Raw genomic sequence first — 27,145 nt, 5'->3', positions numbered from 1 at the left:
TTCCTCAAATGCAAATTAGAATAGTAAGAGCCCGTTTGGATTGACTTATAAGTTGCTTATAAGCTGTTTTCAGTTTTTTTTGAGTGTTTGACTGGCCAGCTTAAAGTCATTTTGTGCATAAAATAAGCCCAAAAAAATAATTGGGCCCGTTTGGCTTAGCTTATCTAAAGCAGCTTATAAGCTGAAAACAGCTTATAAGCCAAAAAAAATAAGTTAGCCTACCCAAGTCCCCAACTTTTTTTTTTTTTGGCTTATAAGCTGTTTCCAGCTTATAAGCTGCTTATTTTAAGCCCGTCCAAACAGGCTCTAAAACATCATCTTTCAATAGAACTTCACAATCATTTCTTTTTTCCGTGGTTTTAATTTTAGTTTTAGAAACATTGCTAAAGGAAAACAAAACAAAACAAAACAAACACGTCAAATATTAAAAGTTGAAAATAGTCAAGAAAATTGAATATTTTGGCGTAACCGAACAACAAAAAAGTAGTGGGTATTTACGAGGGTCATTCGCACAAATGGGTGTTCTTTAATTTTTGTCCCTCAAATTTGTAATCTTTATTTTTTAATTTTCGGCATTTTTCACACTGCATAAGTTCATATTTCACGCAGCATAAGTGTATATTTCGCATCATAAAATTCATAAGTTATGATGGACACGACAAAACTTTTAAAATTCAATATAAAATGGCCAAAAACACATCAAACTCTACAAAAAACAAACACCCAAAAACACATCAAACTCTACAAAAAAAATAAATACGTTAATCAATTAAAAAAGGATAAAGTCCATTCGTCTAAAAAGCATAACTCTAATTTCTGAACATTACAACAAATTCTAAAAAATACTACACAACTAATGTCACATAGCTTTAATGCTAACGAAACTCATGCCTAGCAAAATAAAAATTCAGTTTCCAAAAATAAATATTTAGGAATTTATAGCAGGGGTAAATATTAAAAAACTGTTTGAAAACGCAGTCCAACTCTATTTGCTAGTTTGGGCGAGTGGGAGAGCAGGTGGGGATGTTAAGGTGCGCAACAACAACAGTAAGGAGTGTGAGAAATCTGATGGAAAATCATTGTCAGAGTCATGCCCAGCAAAAGGTGCATTTTCACTATAACCACACTGATTCTGCCAACTTCTCCAGATGGACTGCCAGGTAAATTCACTTCCACTTTTTTCTCCTTACTTTTTCAGAAAAAAAAATAAAAATAAAAATTTGGGGTTTTTAAATATTGAACTTCCTGTTTCAATTTGTTTGTCTGATTTTGATTTGATACGAAATTTAATAAAGTAAAGTTACGACTTTTGAATCTTGTGTATCTAAAGTTAAAAGATATATCCTTTAATCTTGGGTATTAAATATGCCACGTGCAAAGTTGAAACTAAAAGTGCCAAAAATGGAAAGACCAAAATGGCCTTTTAATTTTGTGGTCTTATACATGTCACGTGAGAAGTTGAAATTAAAGAGTTGATTGTAAAGGAAAGAGGTATTCCTTTTTAAACGGACTAACAAACAAATTGAAACAAATGGAGTAATTTGGTTCTGAAATGAAAATGTAATTGCTATTATTCACAGCAAGAGCGAGAATTTCGAGGTGGATTTTTTTTTTTAATTTCTATGCTTCGAGTTGTATTCAAGATTGAATTTTAATAGTTCCATATTGGATTTTATTGCATTCAACTATGTGGGTTGTGTTTGATTCTTTGAGTGGATTTCTTTAACTGTACTGCTATCATCGGACTTGTCAGCAAATTTCATTTAGACACGCGAACTACGGCTTGTTTCAGTTGAGCACCTGAAGACATGATAAAATATTCCTACTAGACACGTGATTTAAAATTTGAAAAAAACTTTACACGTGTTCTTAAGTGTTTGTTAGGTAGTCAAACCACATAAAATATGTCACCTCCTTATATTACACATTAGTCTCAATTGGAACATGCCTCAGGTTTTACAACTTATTGAGGCTAGTGCGTATAATTAAAGGAAATCACATATTTTAAGTGGTTACTTATCTACATAATGGACATCTGAGAATACACGCAAAAGCTTTTCCAAAATTTGAATTATAAGTGTCTTATAGGAAAACTTTATCATGTGTTCAGGTGCTTAATTGGAATAAGCCAATAAGCCGTAGTTCGAGTGTCTAAATAAAATTCACTAACAAGTTTACGGGGATGTGAATGTATTAACCCTAAAAAGTAAGTATGTACTGTGATGGGTATGCATATATAGTAGCGTACCAGAATTTTTTGTAAGCGGTATCCACATTTAATTGTTTAGAAAAGTTAATAAAATGGACAAACCTTAGAATAACGTTATATTTACGAAAAACTATTCTTGTATTAATAAAACTTAAGTCACATAGATTACTCATGTTGTTATTATTTGTTATCTAAGTTGTGATGAAAATGAATGTTGGGTTGGCTGGTGTGTTTGATATTGTTTAAGTAGGGACTCGTCGGATCAAGCCTCGCTCAGAACCTAACTTTTTCGAAGATAAAATTGTGAGGCACTTAACTAAAATTAAAAGAATGCTCGAGACTCCGATACCAAGATTTGAACTCTTGACTCAAAGTAGACAAGCCAGGTGATTTACCAGCGAGGCAGGGCGCTGTTTGTAACAAGCAATGCCATGTATTATTTCTGGTATTTTGTCGACAAAGGGGTGTTGGATGACACCTCTTAGCATAACGTGCGTCCGACCCTGATAGCTAGGGTTCAACCCTATGATCTATATGCAATTTAGCTAATGGCTTATATTTGATCTGATAGGGAATGTTACCAGTTCATGTATTCAAGGCCGTGGCACAAAGTTGTTGACTTTTATGCAGACATGGTGAAAGGCCACACTTCATTGTCAGGATTATTTGGAAAAGAGGTACACATTAGCAAGCTTTGCAGTTATGCATAAACTGTTTTTTTGTAACTCATTTGCTTTTGTATTTGCTTATTGTTGTACTGACAAGTTTTTTGGAATGGAGATACTGTGAAGAACTTTCTCAAGAGGATATAAACTAAGATTAATTTTCATAAAAATCTTCTCTAGATAAATTCATATACTTTATGGGCGTGATACTATCAAAACAAGTGTTCTTTAAATCTTAAAACCTTCTACTCATTTGGTTCAAAATGTTTATCTTCCCTATGTAGTATTTTTCTTTCTTTTAATTATAAATTTAAGTGCCATATCAAAAGCTTTTATTTTGTCATTTATTTCATTTGGTGTACTTCTTATGCAAGTTTTCTTCTCAACAATATTTAGTGGTATAGTACATTTGTTATTTTTTGTACTTATCTTGAAAATTTCCACCACAGACACCTACTGACCATGAAGATGCTGAAATTCGAGAGGATCATGAGAAATCGGAGTTAGTTAGTTTTCTGGTTAAAGATAGGAGCGGTAGGTGGGCGAGAGCAAATTTTAAGATTGTCCTATCATATCATGGAGGTTCTTTTGATGGATGGCAGAAGCAGCCTGATCTGAATACCGTCCAAGGGTAAGTATTTTCTAACATAGCCATTCGTATCATGAATGAAGTGTGGTATGCTCTCAGTTACATTATAGTTGTGCATGATATTTTCAATGGTAAAATTCAAGTTGATGGATTTCTTATGACATCTTGAATGAACATTTCCATATTTTCAGTAGCTGACTTCATTATGCATTTGTTTGGTTATCTTAAGGAGACATGGATATGCTATACTCAACGTTGACAGTTGTTTTTCAAACTAGGTTCTTTTAGCAGATCCCTGCACAGTTATAAAGAGGAATTGTTTAATGATAAAAAAAGCAAGCATGTAAAAACCATAGATCCTCATAGAAAGAGAATCCCAGAAACAAGGTCATCCAGAAGCATACAGAGGTGGTGCTGGGTAGTTTATCTAATTGGATCATTGATAGTAGGTCCAAAGGGCAAGATTCTCATGCATGTCTATTCTCTTTTTAACGTGACAAGAGCTGATTCGATTTGAGAGAAAACCGATTGATAACTTCTGTTGGATATGATATTCATGCGTCTTGTACTCTGCTTTATTCAGATTAGTTGAGCGATCTCTCGGTGAGTTTGTCGATGAGAAGAAGGCTCAATTATTAAAAGATAAGAACTTACCATTAGAAGGATGCGCTTTAGTTGCTGGGCGTACAGACAAGGGCGTTTCAGCCTCTGAACAAGTTTGTTCTTTCTGTAAGTCACCTAGCTTGGTCTGCATCCTTTAAGTTATATGAATCATTTTCCAATATTCACCTTTTAATGATCACTGTTGTTAGAAGGCGCGATTAAGCCCTGAAATTAGGTGCAGTGTGCCCTGGGCGCTTCTACTCGCTTCAGTTCTGGTTTTCTGCAGACATCAAGGTGCTTTGGCGAGAGTATCAGCGCCCATGAACTCCCTCTTGAACAGGGAGAATCTAAACAATAAATATAGCTCGCGAATCGACATATCAATGGTTAAAGAAACGTAATGGATGAATGTGATAGTGATTTGGTCATTAAATCGGAATTGGAAACTTAAAACTTCAGCATTGCATTTTAAATTTCTTGGGTTTGTTTATTCTTGTAGTTTTCTTGCATTGCAGTTATACTTTTTATTATTTCTTCGTTTCTCCTTTCATCACTAAAGCACACACTTTGATCGCAGTACATACCTAAAGCTCTAGCATATCTCGGCTCTATGAGTGGGATTTTCTCTTTTGTGGATTTCCCACCAATTCCTTAGATCCCTAGTCTTAGAGCTAGAGGAAGTCTTCTAACTAATCTAATTCAATGAAGGAGAAAGCGGAGTTATCTTTCCTCTGCTATCAATAATAAGGAATACTAGGCTGCTGTTAAGGTAGCTCACCCGGCTCAACAATGGAAATCCCTGTAGTTCAGTCACCTGCGGCTAATTCAATTCACTCTTCTTGAAGCTCTTGTGAAATGGTCTCTGTCCTTAGCTTTCCTTCCTTTCTTATGGTAACTAGGCCTGACAGCATCTTTGCTAGTCTTGTCAGACTAGGAACTCTATTAGCATTACAACAACAACAACAACAACAACATACCCAGTGTAATCCCACAAGTGGGGTCTGGGGAGGGTAACCCCTACCTCGTAGAGATAGAGAGAGGAGCTCTACTAGCATTGACTGTTGGGAATTGCTTTATTTATGAAAGAAAGAATGACCTAGGGAGATAGAAGTAGTAGGAATCTGTCAAAGGGAAACTGATTCATTTAGAAAATTCCGATCCAAAGTAAGTGCGCACTAGCTGGTCGGTGTAAATGATAAAGGCTTAAGTCGCATTTCTATACTTTTCGCCTTTGAAGATACCATTTCTTGATGTCTGTATGCTTTGTGCTTCATTTTTTTATGCTTCTTGTTTTTTGTTTGCTCTATCAAGGATATGATATCGACTTTGATTTAGCAATTAAGTATTTGTGAACTTGATAAAGAATGCAGTTTACTGTCTTCTGGAGTTTAGATGGTGCAATCCCTTAATTTGTTAAGGGTCTAATTTAGTGTTTCACATTACCTTTTTCACCTACTTCAAATCAAGAAGGCCACTTGCCTGTTCATATGTTCTTTTTTAATCATTAAAATGTCGTGTCATTGATAATTCAACAACTAGAAGGTGCTTTAGAATATGTACGAAGGAGCAACACTACAGACTATGCAAAGAGCTCAAAAAATTTACCATGGCTTCTGTGTCATACTGTCATTTGCAATAGCCATGTCACACAAAATAAATAAATATAGAGATTAACTTCAAAAACTCTAGCATTCCTTTCCTTCCAAATGGTCCATCAGACAGCTGAGGGGATTGCGTTCCAATTTTTTTTTCTTTTTCTTTCCCATCCCTTTGATATACCAATCTTGCAACAAATCGTTTGTGTTCTCTGCATAGTCCAGTTGATACCAACGTGTTCAACACGAGGTCCCAGATTTGCTTGGTAAATGAGCAGTAGATGAAGAGGCGATTGATGTCCTCATTTTGACTTTCACGCAAATAACATCTGCCACAAATGTTGATCCCCCTCTTCTGAAGATTCTCATCAGTTAGGCATGCTCCATGAGTGACTAAGCAAGTGAAGCAGTCTTCCTTCAATGGCGGCTTACTCCTCCAAATGCACTTCCAAAGCCAATGGGGGATGATGTCAATAAATCACTTAGAAGTTTGTACCAATTCATGACTGAAAAGTTGCCTTTTGTGTTTCCTTTTCCACCTAAGGAACTCTCGTCTGTGAAGTTGCCTATTATATATTTTTTATCATGCTGCTGTTACTACTACTATTACTTGTTACTACTACTATTACTAAAAATACCCTCATAGACTATATAAGTTTGAATCTTTTTTAACTCTGAAATAACCCTCAGACCCAAATATTCTTTTTGCATCTTGGTCACATAGAGACAGGTGATCTGTCCTTTCTCGCCTTCCGTCATATTGCATGGTCAGGCTCTGAGAAAAAGTTCATCTGGGCTGTGAAGCAGATGAAGCGCACGCTTTATGTTGTGGGCTGTTTTTTGAAAGGTCAACTTTAATAAAATAATAAGTCCAGGTCAAAATTTTAATAAAATAATACGTCCAGGTCAAAATCTTAATAAAATAATAAGTCTGGGTCAATTTTAATAAAATAATTAGTCCAGTTATTTGAAATCCTCAGCGCGACTTTGAGAAATTTTATTTCGCACAATCAGCTAGGGTTTTGCAGCAGCTCTTCTTCTCCACTTTCAGGTAATTTCTTTCTTTCTTCTTCTTCTGATGAAGAAACTACTCGAACTATTAGTAGCTTTGATTTTGTTTGTCCTATGGTCTGGAGGATTTTGTGATATCCACTTTAGTTTTTTATTTGAACTTTTAGTCTATGGATATCTACTTTAGTTTTGAATTTGAACTTTTGCTTGTATATATATTCTCTATTTATTTTGCTCTTTTTTTTTAAAAATTGCGCTTCACCTCAATGAAGCGGGCGCTTCGCTTCGCGCTTCGCTTAAAGCGTGAAGCGGGACCTTGTCGCTTTTTTCCGCTTCACGCTTTCCTGAACACTGGTTAGGTCCCTACTAAACAGAATTCACATACTATGCAAAGGCTCTTGACTACCTTTCCAAAAGTTCTTATTTAAAAAAAAAAAATAAAAAAAAAAGCAAAAAAAAAAAAACAAAAAAAATAATAATTCCCAGTGCCCTTATGAGGTAGTGATGAGTTAAACTACTCGTATTGGCACCTGGTAAACTTATTTCATTCTGCTACTGGTGTTCCAAAGCTTTTCTTGAGTTCTACAATCTACAATTGCCTTTTTCAACTCAAGAAATGCTTAAGCTATTTAGAGTTGGTATATCTAACTAAGTCGGAAGGAGGGCCTTGTGCAAAGAGCAACTCGAAAGTACTTTACTTCGGTCCTAGTACTGAAAGATGAGACTTTAGGGCTGGTTCTGGAAAGGGATCAAAGAGAATGTAGTTCATTCAAGGCTCAGACCGAATTAGTTAGAAGCACCTCTTTCTGTTGATGTTTACTTGATGTGGTATTTCACTTTTTTCGCCCGTAAACCATAGGAAACATCCGCAGCATACATCTTCATTTGTTGTGCTCCCTGCTCCCTTGCGAGTTGGAGAAAATTCAGCATCTCTCAGCCCATAGGATGACTATGCCAAATATTCCTCTTTTTAAGGGTGGTTTTATAAAACAACTGTGTGGATGGTTGATTCAAATGCCTACAAATTAAAGAACTAAAACAATAAGTTTGAGTAAATGACTAAAGCGGATTGACTCTTCATTGTTTCTCCTAAAAATTATATGTTGGACACAAAGCAAAAGATCTGAAGATATTCATGTCGAAAGATTTATCCAGATTGAAGGACACTGAAACCCAGTAAAATGCTGATTATTCTTTCTTTGGGGTCAATCTACAAAAAACTGTGGCTTAAATGCAGAATCCTACTAATTTAAAATGGCTAAAAAGTTAAATTTTTTTTTAACCAATAACGCATTGTTGTTCTATAAACAGTATCGTAGACTCGATTAAGAATAAGTTTTCAAATAATTTTCCATTGAAATGCTTATATACAGTTGACTATGGATGTCGTGGGTATATAACCTATCATAAAATCATGAGTACATTCAAATCCAAAAAGCTTGATGTTTAACTTGTGAATTGTTCTCCCTTCTCTGTTTTTTTCGAGATAAGAATATTGGTTCACTTTTATGTCTAGACACTTGGAGAAAGGATGTTAAGATTCAAGATGTAAAAGATGCCCTTGATAAGGCAGCACCAGGAAAGATCAGGGTAGTTTCTCTCACCAAGGTAACTGATTCTTTGGTTTATTGATTTTTCTAGCGTGAAGATACAGCTTGCTTTCTTGTCATCTGTTGGGGAAAATCTATTTTAATGTTTTCTGGTTAAATACAGCTGTTAGCATTTCTGTTTTCTTTTATTTGGTGAATGCCCACTAAGTCTTAAAAGTTGCTTTAAACCATACATGGTCCAAAGTCATGTGGAAAGCCCATTCTGGCTAGATAGCTGTCTAAATCCCGTAGTTAACTGATTGAGCATCACGTAATCTAGGGGGAAAGAGTGAGAACAAAAGTACCTTCGCTATTTGTGCATGCTCTGACAAAAGTCGGATCAACAAGAAGAGTAGCCTTCAACTGCCACATTTATGGTGATGACAACATTAACAACTGAGGAAGTGGAGTAAAGGGAACATTCCTCTTTTCAACTGTTGTCACCCTTGTCATATTGTTATCTCCATCCATGAAGAACAACGGAAAGCTGGGAAGAACATCCATATGATTTAGCTTCTGTTGTGGGACAATTCTCACAATCTCCAAGTTACCCATGGTTGTTCTACTAGGCTTTATGCTTTCTGAAATGAATTTTTGAGTTGAAGTTTCTTTGTCTTTGTTTTATCTCTTCTCGACAGCCTACATGATCTCTTCATCACTATAGTCTGTTAAATGGTGTTTTTAGTCCTGGTTATGCATAAAGGGGGTTTCTTGGCTATCCATCTTTTCCCCTTTCACTAGTAGTTCAAATCAGTAACTTTCATTTGCAAAGCATGGTTCCAGTGTCATTTAACAGCCTGACACTCACATTCACAGCATGGTTCCGGTGTCATTTAACAGCCTGACACTCACATTCACCAATCTCCAATATGAGTATGATTGGTGTTGAAGAGTCCCAAATCGGATGAAAAAGGGATGGGTGGTTTCCATATATAATCTTGGGCAGTCATCCCCTCATGAGCTAGCTTTTAGGGTTGAGTTAGGCCCAAGATCCATTTCTTTATAATTGGTAGGAATGGATTTTTCAATTTGTGAATAGCTAATAGTTTTATTGCAATCATATGTACTTTCTGCAGGTGAAATATTTTAAGCTCTTTTTCTATCTCTAGCTCTTCACTGTTCAGATCCAGGTAACACACTTTTCCGGCCACTTTTACGGTCAGGTAATGCCGGCGACCAGGTAACGCCGGCCACTTTTCCGGCCACTACAAGACCAGGTAATGCCATCCACTTTTCCGGCCAGATCTACTTTTATTCTCTCTTCCCTTTTCTTCTTCTCCTCTTCTTCTTCTCTTCTCCTTTTTTCCCCTTTTTTTACCTGCTTCTGGCGCTGCCAGAACCCCGCTGCTCCGTCGCCGGCGACCTTTTCCGGAATCATTTTCCGGCCAGTCCTCTCTTTCTCTCTCCTTTTTTTTCTTCTTTCCCCCTCTTCTCTTCTCCCTGTCAGGTCTTTGTGAACATTACTCCGGCAGTGAACAGTACCTCGACGTTGAACAGTAACTCCGACGTTGAACAGTGTTTTCCGGCGGCGAACAGGTTCAGTTCAACTGGAGTTGGTACCTCCGGTTTCCATATCCATTCTTTGTTCATACACTTGTAGTTACATTTTGCTGACTTTAGACCTTTGAATAATTTATTAGTTCATACTCGTTTTCATGGCTTTGGTTATTGATGGTAGACTAGGGTCATGTTCTCGTTCGGGGACGGGGGCGAGGGTTAGGAGGGGTAAGTGGGTTAAAGGAGCGTCTAGGCTGAGAGTAGGTTCTTGGAACATTGGGACGTTAACGGGGAAGTCCATAGAGCTAGTTAAGATTCTTAAGAAGAGGAAGATTAATATAGCTTGTGTCCAAGAGACCAAATGGGTAGGTCCTAAAGCTAAGGAGGTAGACGGGTATAAGCTTTGGTTCTTTGATAGGTTGAAGTATAGGAATGGGGTAGGCATTTTAGTAGATAGTGAATTAAGGGATCAGGTGGTAGAGGTTAGGAGAGTCACTGATAGGATGATGTCGATTAAGGTGGTCGTTGAAGGGCTCACTTTGAACATTATTAGTGCATATACGCCGCAAGCGGGCTTAGGTGAGGAGGAGAAGAGGGGCTTTTGGGAGGATTTGGATGAGTTAGTGGGGGGCATACCGCCTACTGAGAAGCTATTCGTGGGTGGTGATTTCAATGGGCACATCGGGCCTATTTCGGGAGGTTATGATGATGTGCATGGAGGCTTTGGCTTCGGGGATAAGAATGGAGGAGGAGTCTCACTTTTGGATTTTGCAAGAGCTTTTGGGTTGGTGATAGCCAATTCGAGTTTCCCAAAGAAGGAGGAGCACTTGGTAACCTTCCGTAGTTCGGTGGCTAAGACTCAGATAGACTTTTTACTCCTTAGGAAGGATGATAACGGTCTGTGCAAAGACTGTAAGGTCATTCCGAGCGACAACCTTACAACCCGACATAGGCTCTTGGTGATGGATTTAGGGATCAAGATGACGAGGAAGAGGAGGGTCGTGGATGACCGACCTAGGATCAGATGGGGGAGTTTGACCACGACTAGTGCCCTGCAGATGGGAGAGAAATTGAAGGATATGGGGGCCTGGGATAGTAGTGGGGATGCGACCAGTATGTGGGATAGGACGACTAGTTGCATTAGGGTAATAGCAAGGGAAGTGTTGGGGTCTCGACAGGTAGTCGTGGTTGGCATCGAGGGGACTAGTGGTGGAATGGAGAAGTTCAAGGGAAGGTGGAAGTAAAGAAGGTGGCGTATGCGAAGTTGATAGAAAGCAAGGATGAGGTGGAGAAGTGGACGAATAGGGAACTTTATAAGATGGCGAGGAAGGAGGTGAAGTTGGCGGTTTTGACGGCAAAAACGACAGCTTTTGAACGCCTTTATGCTGAACTAGAGGAGAAAGACGGGGATCAGAAATTGTTCAGGCTAGCCAAGGCGAGGAAGAGAAGGGCACGTGATGTGGATCAAGTGAAGTGCATCAAGGACGAGGATGACAAAGTATTGGTAGAGGAGACTCTCATTAGACGAAGGTGTCAGTCATACTTCCACAAACTCTTGAATGAAGAAGGGGACAGAGATATTGTGTTAGGAAATTTAGAACATACAGGGAGGCGTCACAATTTTGGGTATTGCAGGAGTATTAAGGTTGAGGAGGTTAAGGGTGCTGTTCATAGGATGGGCAAGGGAAGAGCGACCGGACCTGACGAGATTCCTGGGGAATTTTGGAATAGCGTGGGCTCGGCAGGTTTGGAGTGGCTGACTAGGTTGTTTAATGTCATCTTTAAGACGACAATGATGCTCGAAGAATGGAGGTCGAGTGTAATGATCCCTCTATACAAGAACAAGGGAGATATCCAGAGTTGCAACAACTATAGAGGTATCAAGCTGCTAAGCCATACTATGAAAGTGTGGGAAAAGGTGGTGGAGATGAGGGTGAGGAGAGGCGTGTCTATTTCAGAGAACCAGTTCAGATTCATGCCAGACGCTCAACTACAGAAGCCATCCATCTTGTGAGGAGACTGGTGGAGCAGTATAGGGAGAGGAAGAGGGACTTACACATGGTATTCATCGACCTAGAAAAGGCTTACGACAAAGTTCCAAGGGAGATCCTATGGAGATGCTTGGAGGCTAAAGGTGTACCTGTGGCGTATATTAGGGTGATCAAGGACATGTATGAGGGAGCCAAAACCAGGGTAAGGACAGTAGAAGGAGACTCAGAGCACTTCCCAGTTGTGATGGGGTTGCATTAAGGATCAGCTCTTAGTCCGTTTTTATTTGCCTTGATGTTGGATGGATTGACGCGGCAAATTCAAGGTGAGGTGCCACGGTGTATGCTTTTCGCGGATGACATAGTCCTGATCGTCGAGACTCGTAGCGAAGTTAACGCTAAGCTGGAGGGTCGGAGACATACTCTGGAGTCTAAAGGGTTTAAGTTGAGTAGGACCAAGATAGAGTACTTGGAGTGCAAGTTCAGTGAAGCACCTCAGGAGGCTGGTGTGGAAGTGAGGCTTGGTACCCAGGCCATCCAGAAGAAAAGTAGTTTCAAGTATCTTGGGTCTATTATGCAAGGCAGCGGGGAGATTGACGATGATGTCACACATCGTATTGGGGCAGGGTGGATGAAATGGAGGCTCGCTTCCGGAGTGCTATGTGACAAGAAGGTGCCACCACAACTTAAGGGCAAGTTCTACAAAGTGGTGGTTAGACTGACTATGTTGTATGGGGCGGAGTGTTGGCCAGTTAAGATCTCTCACGTTCAAAAGATGAAAGTTGCCGAGATGAGGATGTTGAGATGGATGTGTGGGCACACCAGGAGTGACAAAATTAGGAATGAGGCTATTCGGGACAAGGTGGGAGTGGCCTCGGTGGAAGACAAGATGCGGGAAGCGAGACTGAGATGGTTTGGGCATGTGAAGAGGAGAGACACAGATGCCCCAGTGCGGAGGTGTGAGAGGTTGGCCATGGATGGTTTCAGAAGAGGTAGGGGTAGGCCGAAGAGGTATTGGGGAGAGGTGATTAGACAGGAAATGGCGCAGTTACAGCTTGCCAAGGACATGACCTTAGATAGGAGGGTTTGGAGGACCCAGATTAGGGTAGAAGGCTAGTAGATAGTCTCGTTATCCTTCCTTATTAGTAGTCGCATTATCGCAGTGTAATTTCTTGTGCTTTGATTTCTGCTATTATCTGTTATTTTCTGTACTTTGATTATCCTATTTTATCTGTGTCACTTTCGTTATTTTTATTTCCATATCGCCTTGAATTTCTTAGCCTTATCTGACCTCTTTTTATGCTTTTTATTGAGCTGAGGGTCTTTCGGAAACAACCGTCCTACCTTGGTAGGAGTAAGGTCTGCGTACACTCTACCCTCCCCAGACCCCACGTTGTGAGATTTCACTGGGTTGTTGTTGTTGCTGTTGTTGTTTTGGGCATACTCCACATGTGCATATTTCGGAAAGTTTGGTTAGAGAGAATCAGTATGTTTGAAGGAAAAGAAACATCTGCCTTCTTGGTAAAATCAAGATGTCTTTACTTGTTGAATTTATGAGTAGGATGGCTTTTGGAAATCATGTTGATAGCAATTTTCAGTTGTTAAGACTCCCTGCACAGTCAAAGGGATTCACTCCATCTTTTTGTACACAAAAAATGCCTACTTGTTGCTACAGAGATCGATAGAATTTTTGCTTTACTTATTAAAAGAGGGCGTACTATCATCTGCACGTTGTTGGTTTCCTCCTTTTTTCTTGTTTATCTGCGAATTAGATGTAACAACAAATAATTTTTTTTGCAATAGGTATCCCGGGAATTTCACCCCAACTTCTCAGCAAAATGGAGACACTATCTGTATATATTCCCTATTGATGATGTATTAAACGAAAAGCAAGGTGGTCAAATCTGGATCAACGGTTGCACTGATGTTCATCAACAGAATCAATGTGGTAAAAGTGCTGTTGACGAAAGTAATGGAAATGTAATCGATGATGACAATGACGAGCTGATGCATGGAAATAAACCAACCAAGTTTGAAATAAACAAGGTTAACCGGCTTTTAGGTCAGCTTGAAGGAAAGCTTTTATCTTACAAAATGTTTGCACGAGATCTTAAAGCTTCAAGGAACACGTAAGAATTCATATTCCCATTATAGTTCTTTAGCAATGTTCTTTATCCCATTTTGCACTAAATCACAGATGATGTTAAATTCTATTAATCTTTAAACCCTGTAGGCTGTAAGTTAGACATCTAAATCTCTCATTCTAGAGTTTAATGAATGACTAGTATTACTAAGATTTTTGTGGATGGGCTGCACAAGTTTTTGACCTTTTGAGTAGCTACCTTAACATTGCTAGCTCCTATTTGAGTATATTCATGTATGATACACTCTTGTGTTTTATCCCTATCTTAGCTTATTGGTGACTCCATGTCATTCCCTAAGAATAGTCATATAGGCAACTTTTGTGATTTCTTTAGCTTTCAATGTTTCATGTTTATTTTCATGGTGTTGGATGACATATATCCTTTTGGGTTTTAGCTTTTTACAATACTTTTTCTTAGATATATTTCCTACTTTTAACTCGAAAAAGATTTTGCTATTCTACAGAAGGTTTAATAATCATTGTGTTTCTTTCTTGATACAGTTGAAACAGAGGGAATACCACAAATATTATCATGCACGTAGGCATTGTAGTATTATTTTTCTGATTGTCATCATTCTCATCATCTTCATCTTCATTATTGCTAATAAAACCGTTAATAATATTTGAAATTATTGCTACTGCTATTAGTAACACTGATGCTATTGTTATTGGAGTTGTTATCATGGTTATATTTACAATTTGCGATGACCCCTTTTTTGGAGAAGGAATAATGACTTAATTAAAAAAGACCCAAAAGGTGTCACAAGATGATTATGATGACCGTCATCATCAAAAAGTGCAGAAGAGAACTACAACTGATCTTAGTTAATCGAAAAAAGGAGAAAAAAAGGATCTACAACTTATCTTTATCACTTTTGGTTGAATATGGATAATGAATACAATTGCTTGTTCTTGTAATTTGCATATGACATCTATTTTGCCCATATTCCTTGTTTCATAGATTACATTGCTTAAGAGAAGTTCGTTCTGTTCAATTATGATAAAGGATCTCCAATTGAATTATTCAGACAAGAGGCACCATCTAAGTTAAATCATTTTAGCTTTGGATCATTGATTATGTCCCTAGAAAAGTAAAATAAACTTACTGAAGAAAGAAAAGAAAAATGTAATTTCATGATTTTCCAGCACCAAGCCATAGAAGGAGCATGCTCAGCTATAAAGTTAGATTTCACATTGTATTCATCCTTGATGGTAGACTGATCACCAGTTTTTTGTATCTTTATGAATGTTACAGGGGTCCACCAACAGAGTGTTTTGTCTTCCATGCTAGAGCTATTGAAACTTCAATACCATGTGCAAAGGTATCAAACTGTTACTTCTAAGCCTGTTGGTTTTGCTGTTTCAAATTGCGGATTTCCACATGCTCCATGCTGATAACATGTGTCTTCATATGAAGATCCATGTTCCTTCATCTGAATACAACAACATACCCAGTGAAATCCCACAAAGTGGGGTCTGGGGAGAGTAGAGTGTACGCAGACCTTACCCCTACCTTGGGAGGTAGAGAGGCTGTTTACTTCTAGAAATTCCTTTATTGTACTGTGGTTGTTTAGGGATGCGGTGAATATGTTTTTTCTCGACAAGGTAAGTTTTGTTAATAAATGTACCAAGAAGGTACAGTTACAGCAGACCAACAACTTCCAAAAGCCTAACAACTAAATATTACCTGTCTCCTCTAAACAATCTTACTTTTCCAAGTATTCCAGAGCACTCCTTTTACACCAAAAAAAAAAAAAAAAAAAAATTAAAAAAAAAAATTACAATTTCGAAAGACATCTATTTTTAATCTTGGATGCATGCTGTCTTATCCCTTCAAAGCAAATCTTGTTTCTCTCCAACCATATTGTCCATAAAACACATAGGGGGATGGTTCTCCACATTGACTGCTGATTTTTTGCTTTTTTATTATGTTGCCATGTCTCCAGTAAGCTCTTTACATTTGGTGGAAAAACCTACTTAATACCATACATATTAGGAATAGTTTACAACGGTGTCTTGCCATTTTGCAATGAATGAGGAGGTGATTGACTGATTCTAACTCTTCTTCACACATATATCATCTGTTACTTGAAATAATGCCTCTCTTTTGTAGATTATCCTGGGTTGAAAAGCTTTCTTTGCTAGTACCCACCCAAAACATGCTACTTTGACAGGTGCTTTTGACTTCTATTATTGCTTTCCGACCAATCTGATTTATACATGCTACATCTGTAACAGAGTATAACCTCAGGTAACTGTGCATCACCTGAGCAAATTCATCTACTTCCCAGTCATTGAGGCCCCTTATAAAGATCAGCTGCCAACCATTACTTGAGTGAAAATCTGTTAGCTTCCCATTCTTAGTAGTGGATCATCTATATAAAATTTGAAATTTTGATATGAAACTTCCATTTTCCAGCCATACATGAGACCAGAATTGGATATTATTACCATTCCCTAGCTTAAGCTTTACAAACTGACTGTATTTACTCCATAGACTACTGATAGTGCTCCAAACTCCACCCCCCCACAGGGACTCCAAAAACCCTTCCTGCCATATTTGACATCTATGAGTTGTTTCCATAACCTATGCTTTCATCATTATACCTCCAAAAGCCATTTAAATAATAGTCTTTTGTTATGAAACTTTAAATTCCTTACTCCCAAGGAAGCTTCTCTATCTTACAACCCATAATGTCTGCCAGATCACCAATGATATGTTCTGCATTAATGCTGAACACTGTACTCTAGCCAGGTTCACCTTTAATATTGACACAACTTCAAAAGCTAATAGAACTCTTCTGATATGTAATAGTTGCATCTTTCTCAGCTTCTCACAAAATCAGAGTATCATCGCATAAAGTAGTATATTTGAGACTGTAAGTTCTTTGCTCTCGCTTTTTCTACATTTTATCCCTCTAATCCATCCCAAATATTCTGCTTTTTGAAGCATTCTGCTTAGTTTTCCATCATCAACAAGAACATATAAAGAGGCAAGGGATCCCCTGCCTTGACTCTGTGAGACTTAAATATCCCTGAGGACTTCCATTGATCAGAGCTGAGCAGTTAACTATGGATATGCAATATTTTATCCACCCAATCCATCTATCACCAAAATTCATTTGGTTCATGAGATACAGTAAACATGACCAATTAACATGGTCAAATGCTTTCTCCAAATCTAATTTGCTGGCCACATCTTTAATCTTCCTCTTGAATAGGTATTCCAAGCATTCATTAAATGCCATAGCAACATCAACAGTCTGCCAGCCTTTCACAAGGACATGCTGATTATCTGATGCCAGCTTTTCAATAGCCCTTTTCAGTCTTTTTGAAACTGGTAACATTGTATTCCTCAGCATTAAGGGTATGTTGGCCACCTCCAAAAAGTGAGTAACCAAAAGAAAGGAAAAAGACGTACAGAAAACCTAGTAAATCTACAATCTGATCTGTTTCCTCTATACAACGTTGTTTACACCAAAAAAGTAAAGATACAATACAATTCCATGTAACTTTCTGGATAGAATTGGATCTATCTTCAAAACATCTCCCATTTCTTTCTCTCCACACAGTCCACCATATGCAGGCTGGTATCATCCTCCACCACCTTTTCTGACTTTTGCTCCTTCCCCTTCTAATCCAGCAACTGAACAGATCTGAAGTGTGCTCTGGCATGATCCATCTTGTATTAGAATGTTTGAGAAAGATTTCCCAAAGATGGGCAGTGAACTCACAATGAAGAAACAGATGTTTGTTAGTTTCTCCTGTTTTGTTGAAGAGAAAACATCTAGGTACTAACTGCATCCCTTTCTTTTGTAAAACTTCTTGAGTAAGACAGGCTCTCTTTACCACTAGCCATGTGAAACATTTCACCTTGGTAGGTACCAAGGTTTTCCAGATGGAATTCCATTGATATTGTGGCCTTCTAGCTCCACCTTGCATCTCTATCTTGTATGCACTGTTGACTGTGAAACAACCGTCCTTGCTATGCTTCCATATAATCTTATCAGGTTCTGTTGTGATACCGCTGGAGTCTCCTAGTTTTCCAAGCAATGATGCCACCCTCTCCACTTCCCAGTCATTTAGCAGCCTTCTAAAAGGAAGGTCCCACCCCAGGGGTGTCCAACATTCACACACTCTTGCTTTGGGATTATTACAAATAATGAACAGATCTGGGAATGATTCCATTAGAGGAGTTTGGTCAATCCATCCTTCTTTCCAGAATTTAATCTTGACCCCATTACCCACCTTAACTTTCAGATTTGCTTCCATCAATGGCCACAAATCCCTGATAGTTCTCCACACTCCAACCCCAAAGGGTTCAGTGACTGTTTCTGTACACCAAGGACTAAGTTCACCAAATTTAGCCATGATCACTTCCTTCCATAGGTCATTTCCCTCTCCATTATATCTCCATAGCCACTTCATCATAAGACTATTGTTTTATAGTCTTAGATTTCTGATTCCCAATCCACCCCTTGCTTTCCTAAGTATTACTTTATCCCATTCCGCCAAACTGTAACCCTTTCCTTCTTTGCAACCTTGCCATAGAAATTTTCTCCTTAGCTTGTCTAATTTTTTCGCTACTGCTGAAGGAATAGGAAATAAGGACATCACATATGGAGGGAGAGAATCTAGCACAGAGTTAATCAAGGTTAATCTTCCCCCAAGTGACAAATATTGTGCTTTCCACCTTGCAAGCTTCTTCTCAGTTTTCTCCACTATACCATCCCAGATCTCCAGTGCCTTATTCTTATTACCCAGTGGCATACCTAGATAAGTTGTAGGCAAATTCTCCACTCTGCACCTTAATATGCTTGCCAGATCTTGAATATGAGGGACTTCTTTGATAGGGAATAGACTGCTTTTCCCCCAGTTGACCCTCAAACCTGCTACAGCTTCAAAAACTATCAACATCAATCTGATATAGCAGATCTGTTCAGCCTTTGGTTCACAAAAAATAACAGTGTCATCAGCATACAATAAGTGACAGATCTCCATTTCCTCCCCAGCTCTACCACCAATTTGAAATCCCCTGATCCATCTATTATGTATTGCAATTCTCATCATGCTGTCAAATCCTTCCATTGCTAGAATAAAAAGGAAAGGAGATAGAGGGTCACCCTGTCTCAAACCCCTCTCAGATGGAAAAAACCCCACGGGTTCTCCATTTACAAGAATAGAAAACCTGTCAGTTTTAATACAAAACTCAATCCAGTTCAGCTATTTGCTACCAAACCCCATCTGCCTGAGAATGTTTAATAAGAATTTCCAATTTACATGGTCATAGGCTTTCTGAATATCAAGTTTGCACGTAACACCAGGTTCCACTCCCTTCATTCTTGAATCAATACATTCACTAGCTATGAGTGCAGCATCCATAATTTGTCTCCCTTTTATAAAACAATAGCCCTTTTCTGTCTTTCAGCCATCAACTGTAGTTATTTTGTAAAAACTACCCAATAAGCTAATTGGCCTGAAGTCTTTCACCTCCACTGCCCCTTTTTTCTTAGGGATAAGAGCAATGAAAATTGAAGTAGTGCTCCTGATGAAAGTGCTGTTCTGGTAGAACCAGTCCACTGCCCTCCAAACATCTTCCCAACTATACTCCAACAACAACAACATACCCAGTGTAATCCCACAAGTGGGGTCTGGGGAAGGTAGGATGTACATAGACCTTACCTCTACCTTTGTGAGGTAGAGAGGCTGTTTCCAATAGACCCTCGGCTCAAAAGAAAGGTATCCAACGCAGGATTGAAAGAAAGTAGACAGCAAAATAGCAAGATGCAAAACAAATGCAGCAACAGATAGTACTATATCGAAGAATAAGTGACTGATAACTGAATACTACTACTACTACTACTAAAAGTAAAAGAGGAGAATAAGTAATGCACTACAGGTAGCCACCCCCCTCCCCCCACACACCCACCCCACCAAACCAGAAAAAGCTACCTAGTACCCTTCTACTCGAATCCTCGACCTCCATACCTTTCTATCTAAGGTCATGTCCTCAACTGAAGCTGTGCCATGTCCTGGTGTGTTGTCTTCCTTGAATAATTAAATAACCCTTTCCACCTCCTCTATTGAAAAATGTCTGTACTCGTTACTTTTCCTCATCTGATAATTTTTCAAGCTCCTCTTCTCCCACAGTAGTTTCTAGCTTTCAAATTATGAGAATAGTTTCTCCGAGAAGCTAAACTATATGTTCTTTAATGAACTTCTCATCTTCCTCCAGGTCTCCCTCTATCACCATTTTATCAATATTATTAAACAAAAGAGGTTCTGGAGTAGTAGGAAACAACCCATTTTAAGATAGTAGTAACTTTTTTGTCTCTGTATCTTAGAGAACCAAATCTTTTTTTAGATTGTTTATTGTTTTATACACCTTGTATTCTGGGATTTCCCTTTATATCGACAAACTGTTAATTTCATCAATACTGAGAGATTCTAACTCATCAGTGTCCAAGACCAAGAGTATGACAGTCTAAAATTTTGTCAATTCTACATCATAAAAATGTCTTAACTGGTTTCAATGTGATATTAGTAATTACACACTGATTAGAGATGGAAATTAGTTTAAGAATTACTTCTTTAAGATAATCTTTTCTTCATTTCTGATCCTGTTCTTTTTCTTCCTTTTGCCATAATAGACCCTATCTGTGCTTTGTTTTTGCTGCTTAATTGTCCGCTGAAGATGTTGGATTCAAAGTGCTTTAGATATCTGATCTGATAGTTGTGCAGTTAAATTGCCATTAAATATATTCGTTGACTTAGAGTCCTATTTGTATTGAAATTGTAGGACGGGAGTCATCTAAAGACGATGTGCATTGAGTTAGTTGCTAACCGTTTCTTGCGGAAGGTATGGTCGTATTCTATAAATTTTCTTTATGTTCCCTCACACTCGCCACATTTAAACTCCAAAGTCAAGGTTACATTTATAATAGGATGTTGAGCTATGTTTGTCCCATATGGATTGCATTATGAATTGAAAAAGGGCTTTACAAAATTTTTCTCCTCCATCTGTTGTTATTTTAGATGGTTAGATTCTTTCACAATTATCTATTCACACCCTAGTCTATGTAACACAGCAGGTACTTTTCTCTTTCCTTCTTTAGGAGTGATTGAAAGAGTTTATGCAATACGGTAAAATATCCCGCTACTTTTAGTCCATTGAAAGAAGGAATGTTACCCTTGTCTATATCTAATACTTCCCTTCCTATTATGGCTGGATATATTATTTGGTTAGAACCACGCACAAACCTCGGTTTGAGATATTACTACTATATATAAGTGAAGATAATGAATTTTTGTCCTCACATCCTCACAACACTAATAAGATGCATACATGTGGCTTCTCTTATTGACTTTCCTTGCATTTTTTCATTTTTCATTTTTTGCTCTCATTCATTTTTTTTTGAGACCTCTCCACATGGATTTTGATAATACCAACTTTTTGTAGTCCTCAAATGAATTTATTTTATCTCTTTACCCCTAATTGAAATTTTTATGACTTTGTGAATCCTCAAACATTTTGGTAAATTTTAGAATTTTAGGGACTTTTTTATGCCACTAAAAATAATGATGTCATGGAAAAGATTATAGTGGACCCCACAAAGCATACTCATATATATATATTTGAGTCTTTTGAGGAAATATTATTAAACTTGTTTTAAAATATATTTTTCCTTAAGAATTTATTATAGACACGTAAAGAATTATCCTGCCAGTCAAATTCTATCTTAATGTAGGCTTAATAATTGAATTAAAATATTATTCTTATAATACTATTTAGTATTTGTTGATGTTGTTAATTATCATTTGCTATTTTCAATTTTTATTCGTCTGGTTAGACGTAAAGTTGTTTTATTTTCTCCTGTAATTTTGTAATTTTATGTCGTACATTCTAGAAAACTAAGTAATTAACAAAGATTTCACTTAAGGTAGAATTAAGTTTAAAATTAAAGTAATAAATAAATGTAAACTTATATTAACGTTAAATACTTTTAAAATGTAAATTATTGTCCTTTCATTTCAATCGAATGAACTTTGAAGTACAATAATAATTAATCAAATTTTACATGCGCACACTTTTAACATAAACCTTATCTAATACTGTAATATCTTTTGGTAAAAAATAAGTTAGCCAATATGGGTTCAATTCGAAGAATCAAATGAAATTAATATAACATATGAAAAGCTCAATTTGGATCATCGGAGACTTTAATCTCAAAAGATTTAAGTAAAATATAAATTGGAAGAGCTTTCTATTGTTTGATTTTTTTTTTTTTAAAAGAATCTAATACAACTAAGAAAAATGTTTTTCAACTTTTATATACGTTTTTGTACTTTGAAATTTTAGAAGTCTTTTTAAAGTGTCAAATTAATGTTACAAAAATAAAGAAGCAAGAGCAGAATTTTTTTTTAAAATATCTACAAATTAAATTTTTAACGTCGGTTTAGCACGGGCCAAATGACACTAGTATATATATATATATATATATATATATATATATATATAGAGAGAGAGAGAGAGAGAGAGAGAGAGAGAGAGAGTGAGAGTGTATATATATGTATGCATATTATACTAAGTTCTCATACACTGACACAAAATATTGGTGGGTGCAGTTGTTTTTCGCATCTATTGATTTAAATTTTTAGATCAGCCTCTACTTGAAGGGGAGCCTTAGCGTAACTGGTAAAGTTGCTGCCATGTGACCAGGAGGTCACGGGTTCGAGCCGTGGAAACAGCCTCTTGCAGAAATGCAAGGTAAGGCTGCGTACAATAGACCCTTGTGGTCCGGCCCTTCCCCGGACCCCGCGCATAGCGGGAGCTTAGTGTACCGGGCTGCCCTTTTTTTTTTAGATCAGCCTCTACTTCCTATAACACTTGCTCTTTGCACTACAAGTTTACACAACCAACAATATAGTGTAAGATTCATGCTTAGAAGCACATACACGAAAACTGAAATAGTATATGCATTATCAAATAGATGCCCCAAGTCAAAAAGTAAAAAGATGTAGAGGAAACAGAACAGTTGGTAGAATTATTAGGATCTCTGTAAGTATTTCTTTCTTTGTTTTTCTTTTGAAGGTCCCCAGCTTATCCATAATGCTGAAGAATACAAATTACCATCCCCCCCCCCAAAAAAAAAAAAAAAAGAAGTAAAAAAATTCAAGACAAGGAAAGGATGTGAGCGTCTAACCAAAACCTTAAGACAATGAGTAGAGTGACCCAAGACCTTTAGAAACCCTTTTGTAAGTCCTTACACAACCTATATGGGACAACACTATAACTTAACACCCTCCAGCATGTGTAATTCAATTTTGGGTTCATACTTGAGCTTTAATGGGTGCCAAAGATTAGCTCTTATACCCTATGAAAGAATGTAAACTTCCAACCAAAACCTCAAGGCAATGGGTGCAGTGGCCCAACGCCTTTATTAACCCTTTTGAAAAGCCTTGCACAATCGATGTGCCACATCAGTATAAACTAAACTGAGACAATTATTTGAAACAAGATGTAAGATAGAGAAAGGTGTTTGCCACTTCAGTTACTCTTATGAAGAAGTTGCCACATATATCATTCTTTAATGTTCTGTTCTTTCTTTGTCATACCTGATGTTAGTCTATTTTAACTGAATAATTGTATAACAGTAATGGGCATCAGATGGTAACACTAAGTGCCCATGTTATTATGATCTATGCTAATCCAAACATCTTCCAAGACAAGCCTGAATGATATGCACAATTATTAAGACCTAAGAAAGGAAAATTGGTCCTTTTTGTGTTGCCATTCCTGATTTGCGATCTCATCTTTGCCTTGGACGAGGTCTTTAGCCTTTGTTTTTAATATTAGATACATGATCCCAAAGAAATAAGTCAAATAAAGTGTTCCCTATTTTTGAAGCATGATGTCTATTTTGTTCTATCGTTTGTTGATGTATTTAAAAGAAATAAAAAACAAAGATGCATCAACTTGTTTTTCACCTTTTTCCTTTCCAATTCCTGAGGGCATCTATCTCAGGCCAATGAATAATAAGGAAGTTACTGAATGAAAGAAAACGAAAAAGGAAGCTATACAACACTTATACTTACCTTAAAAGGATATCTGAGCCTTTCCTGCTTTCTTCCTTGGTAACTGCCTCACCCAATTTCAGCCAAGAGCAGCTTATAATCCCCACTAATTTATAAATAATTGACGTAATAAAGACGGACCTTCATTTTTTCAAGTCGCTGCTTGCTAGACATCTACTTCGAAGGGCCAATGGAGAAAAGTATCGTGAGGTCGAATTATATTAAGCCTTGCATGAGATTTCTCTTGCTGACTGTTGCACAAATTAACTTTGGTAAATTTGGAAACTGGGCATTTCATCATGACCGATGAGGCAGCCATGAAAGTTTTCTTATGGTGAGAATATAAGGTTAAGATCTTCATGTCGCTTCCTGACAATTTCAGATCTTTGGTAGTGTAGTTCCTGCTGTCTGACTTGTTCTCACGAGGTATCAATAATGATCAACTATTACATGACAGTTCATTGAAAAGACAAGTGTTTGATTCTATCTAAATCCACAGAGAGAGAGAGAGAGAGAGAGAGAGAGAGCCTAATTCCATAGGAACCTTGGATTCATGTCCTTCAAACTGTTGCAGCATGCATAATGACTTGCTATGCTATGCAGATGGTTCGTGTTCTTGTGGCAACTGCAATTAGGGAAGCTGCTGCTGGAGCTGATGATGATGCCTTGCTGAAGCTGATGGATGCCACCTGCAGGCGCGCTACTGCTCCACCCGCTCCACCCGATGGTCTTTGCCTGGTCGACGTAGGCTATACAGATTATGATATAAGTCACTGCCTAATTCCTTAAAGCGACGAAACAGACATTGTCAATTTACAAGCATTTATCTTTCTCAAAAGGGAAATTGTAAAATGAGATGAGGAGCCTGCCAACAAATAGCATCTTTCTTCTTTCTCGAGTCTCCATTATTATTGTAATGCAGCTGTTTTAGCTTGGAACTTCGGATAGTTGCATCAAGCCTCAACCAAAACAGAGACCATCATTCATTTATATTACAGTTCCGAGTTCCTGTAGTTTATTCTTTTGTACTGTTGTCTTTATAGGTTGGGTTAATCTCCACTTCAGTGTTTGAAAGTCATTGATTTCGTTTCAATGGTTTGTTTCAAAGTCCAAAATTAGTTGCAATTTTTAACCGAGGGAGTTTTTGGATTGTACATTTGCAAATTTTCCTACATCAAATATATGCTTTGCCGCTTTTTTCACTTCTACAACCAGAAAAGAGGGAAAAAATGGACAGTGACACAGAACTTGTTATGGATGTAAAATAACTACATGAGCTCACACTTTGTTTACTAAGATTTCCGAGAAAGTTAAAAAGCTCTTGTCTGTTTCCATATGAAAATAGAATGCAACTTTTACAGAGTTTAAGTAAACCAAGTCAGATTCTTTTTATTGAGCTGATTCCTTGTTGAAACCAAAACATAGTATTACCAACGAAAAGTGGTTCTAGAATTGAAGAAAGAAATGAAGCAAATAATGACTAGAAATTTCATACAACCTCAAACTCATTAAAGATTACAAGAATGCTTCATAACTTAGAAGGAAAAATAGAGAGCAATGAGTTGGTTAGTGGAGATCACTTACATTTTCACTATTACATACAACAACATCAACATACTCAGTGTAATCTCACCAGTGAGATCTGGAGAAGGTAGTGCGTTCGCAGACCTTACTCCTACATTGGGAGGTAGAGAAGCAGTTTCCGTTAAACCCTCGACTCAAGAAAAAACAATTCAAAGCAGATAAGTACTAAAGATAGCATGACAAAGCATTCTGAAAAAAAAAGGGGACAGTAACAACATTAAAATAATATGCTAATTGAAGTGCAAGAAACAATAGTTGTTAACAAAAATCTAAGACAAGAAGCTACAAGCGTAATACTATGATTGCTAGTACGGAAAGATAAGCTAGACAACCGCCAATTACTTACTAGCCTTCTACCCTAATCCGTGTCCTCCATAGCCTCCTATCTAAGGTCATGTCCTCAGTAAGTTGTAGCTGCGCCATGTCCTGTCTATTCACCTCTCAAATACTTCTTCGACCTACTCCTACCTCTCTTGAAACCATCCATAACCAACTTCTCACACCTCTGCCTGGGGCATCCGTGCATCTCCCCTTCACATGTGTAAACCATCTCTGTCTCGCTTTCTACATCTTGTCTCCCACCTTGAGCACTCCCACCTTATCTTAATTTCTAATCCTATCTCTCCTAGTAAGCCCACATATCTATATCATCATCCTCATCTCCGCAACTTTCATCTTCTGAACGTGCGAGTTCTTGACTGGCCAACAGTTCGCCCCATACAACATAGTTGGTCAAATCACCACTTTGTAGAACTTGCCTTTAAGTTTTGGTGGAACCTTCTTATCACACAAGACTCCAGATGCAATCTCTATTTCATCCACCTTGCACTAATACGATGTCTCCCCCTGCCTTGGATAATAGACCCAAGATATTTGACACTTCCTTTCTTATGGATGGCTTGAGTATCAAGCTTCACTTCCACTCCAGCCTCATGCGTTTCGTCACTGAACTTGCATTCTAAGTATTCTGTCTAGGTTCGCTCAACCTGAACCCTTTAGACTCCAAAGTTTGTCTCCAAACCTCTAGCTTAGCGTTAACTCCGTCGCGAGTCTCGTCAATTAGAATTATGTCATCTGCAAATAACAAACACCATGGCACCTCAACTTGGATTTTTCATGTCAATTTATCCATCACCAAGACAAATAAAAACGGGCTAAGAGCTGATCCCTAGTGCAACCCCATCACAATTGAAAAGTGTTCGGAATCTCCTCCAACTGTCTTTACCCGTGTCTTAGCTCACTACAACATTGTGTATCTATAGCTACGAAGTACATTGTAGCTAATTATAAAAATTTCCGTGGCTAAACACTCTAGCCATAATTTTTTGTTCCGTAGCATTCGTAGCAAAATGTAGCGTAGCTAAAAGTTAGCTACAAACTTTACATGGTCCGTGGCTAAGGACTATTACTTATTGCTACGGAATTTTTTTGTGTTGTAGCTGTAACGGTAAAGAGCTTCTGCCACAAAAAAATATACTTATAGCAAGTGATTTTATTCTTTTGCCACGACAAATAAAATTTGTAGCTATCTTCATATTGTAGCCACAAGGTATTGCATTGTAGCAAAATATTTAATTTATTTGCCACGTAAATGCAAA

At 37.7% G+C, this 27,145-nt stretch overlaps 1 protein-coding gene across 3 annotated transcripts; it reads left to right on the top strand.

The window, feature by feature from the left end:
* Positions 1 to 930: 930 nt before the first annotated feature.
* LOC132603335 (uncharacterized) lies at positions 931 to 24,976 on the top strand. 3 transcript variants are annotated; one of them, XM_060316347.1, is made up of 9 exons: positions 931 to 1,160; positions 2,781 to 2,886; positions 3,324 to 3,505; positions 4,047 to 4,192; positions 8,189 to 8,280; positions 13,550 to 13,875; positions 15,145 to 15,211; positions 20,689 to 20,748; positions 24,567 to 24,976. In XM_060316347.1, exons 1-9 carry the CDS (start codon positions 1,024 to 1,026, stop codon positions 24,750 to 24,752), a joined length of 1,302 nt encoding a protein of 433 aa, XP_060172330.1. In that variant the 5' UTR covers positions 931 to 1,023; the 3' UTR covers positions 24,753 to 24,976. The 3 variants fall into 3 exon arrangements, 2 of the variants coding, with proteins under 2 accessions (XP_060172330.1, XP_060172331.1); XM_060316348.1 differs by lacking the exon at positions 931 to 1,160 and adding an exon at positions 1,473 to 1,599; XR_009568168.1 differs by lacking the exons at positions 931 to 1,160; positions 2,781 to 2,886; positions 4,047 to 4,192; ... (1 more) ...; positions 20,689 to 20,748; positions 24,567 to 24,976 and adding an exon at positions 9,338 to 13,267 and having other exon boundaries at positions 3,366 to 3,505; positions 13,550 to 13,688.
* The last annotated feature ends 2,169 nt before the right edge of the window (positions 24,977 to 27,145 follow it).

Source organism: Lycium barbarum, chromosome 7 (genome assembly GCF_019175385.1).
Source record: "Lycium barbarum isolate Lr01 chromosome 7, ASM1917538v2, whole genome shotgun sequence".
Taxonomy (NCBI): domain Eukaryota; kingdom Viridiplantae; phylum Streptophyta; class Magnoliopsida; order Solanales; family Solanaceae; genus Lycium; species Lycium barbarum.
Note: the sequence above shows the minus strand (reverse complement) of the source record. Positions and strands in the feature narration are given on the sequence as shown.

Coding starts and splice junctions, on each gene's coding strand:
- LOC132603335 (XM_060316347.1), top strand. CDS start 1,024: ATGTTAAGGTGCGCAACAACAACAGTAAGGAGTGTGAGAAATCTGATG. Junction 8,281..13,549: donor GGGTAGTTTCTCTCACCAAG/GTAACTGATTCT, acceptor TTTTTGCAATAG/GTATCCCGGGAATTTCACCC. Junction 15,212..20,688: donor CTTCAATACCATGTGCAAAG/GTATCAAACTGT, acceptor TTGAAATTGTAG/GACGGGAGTCATCTAAAGAC.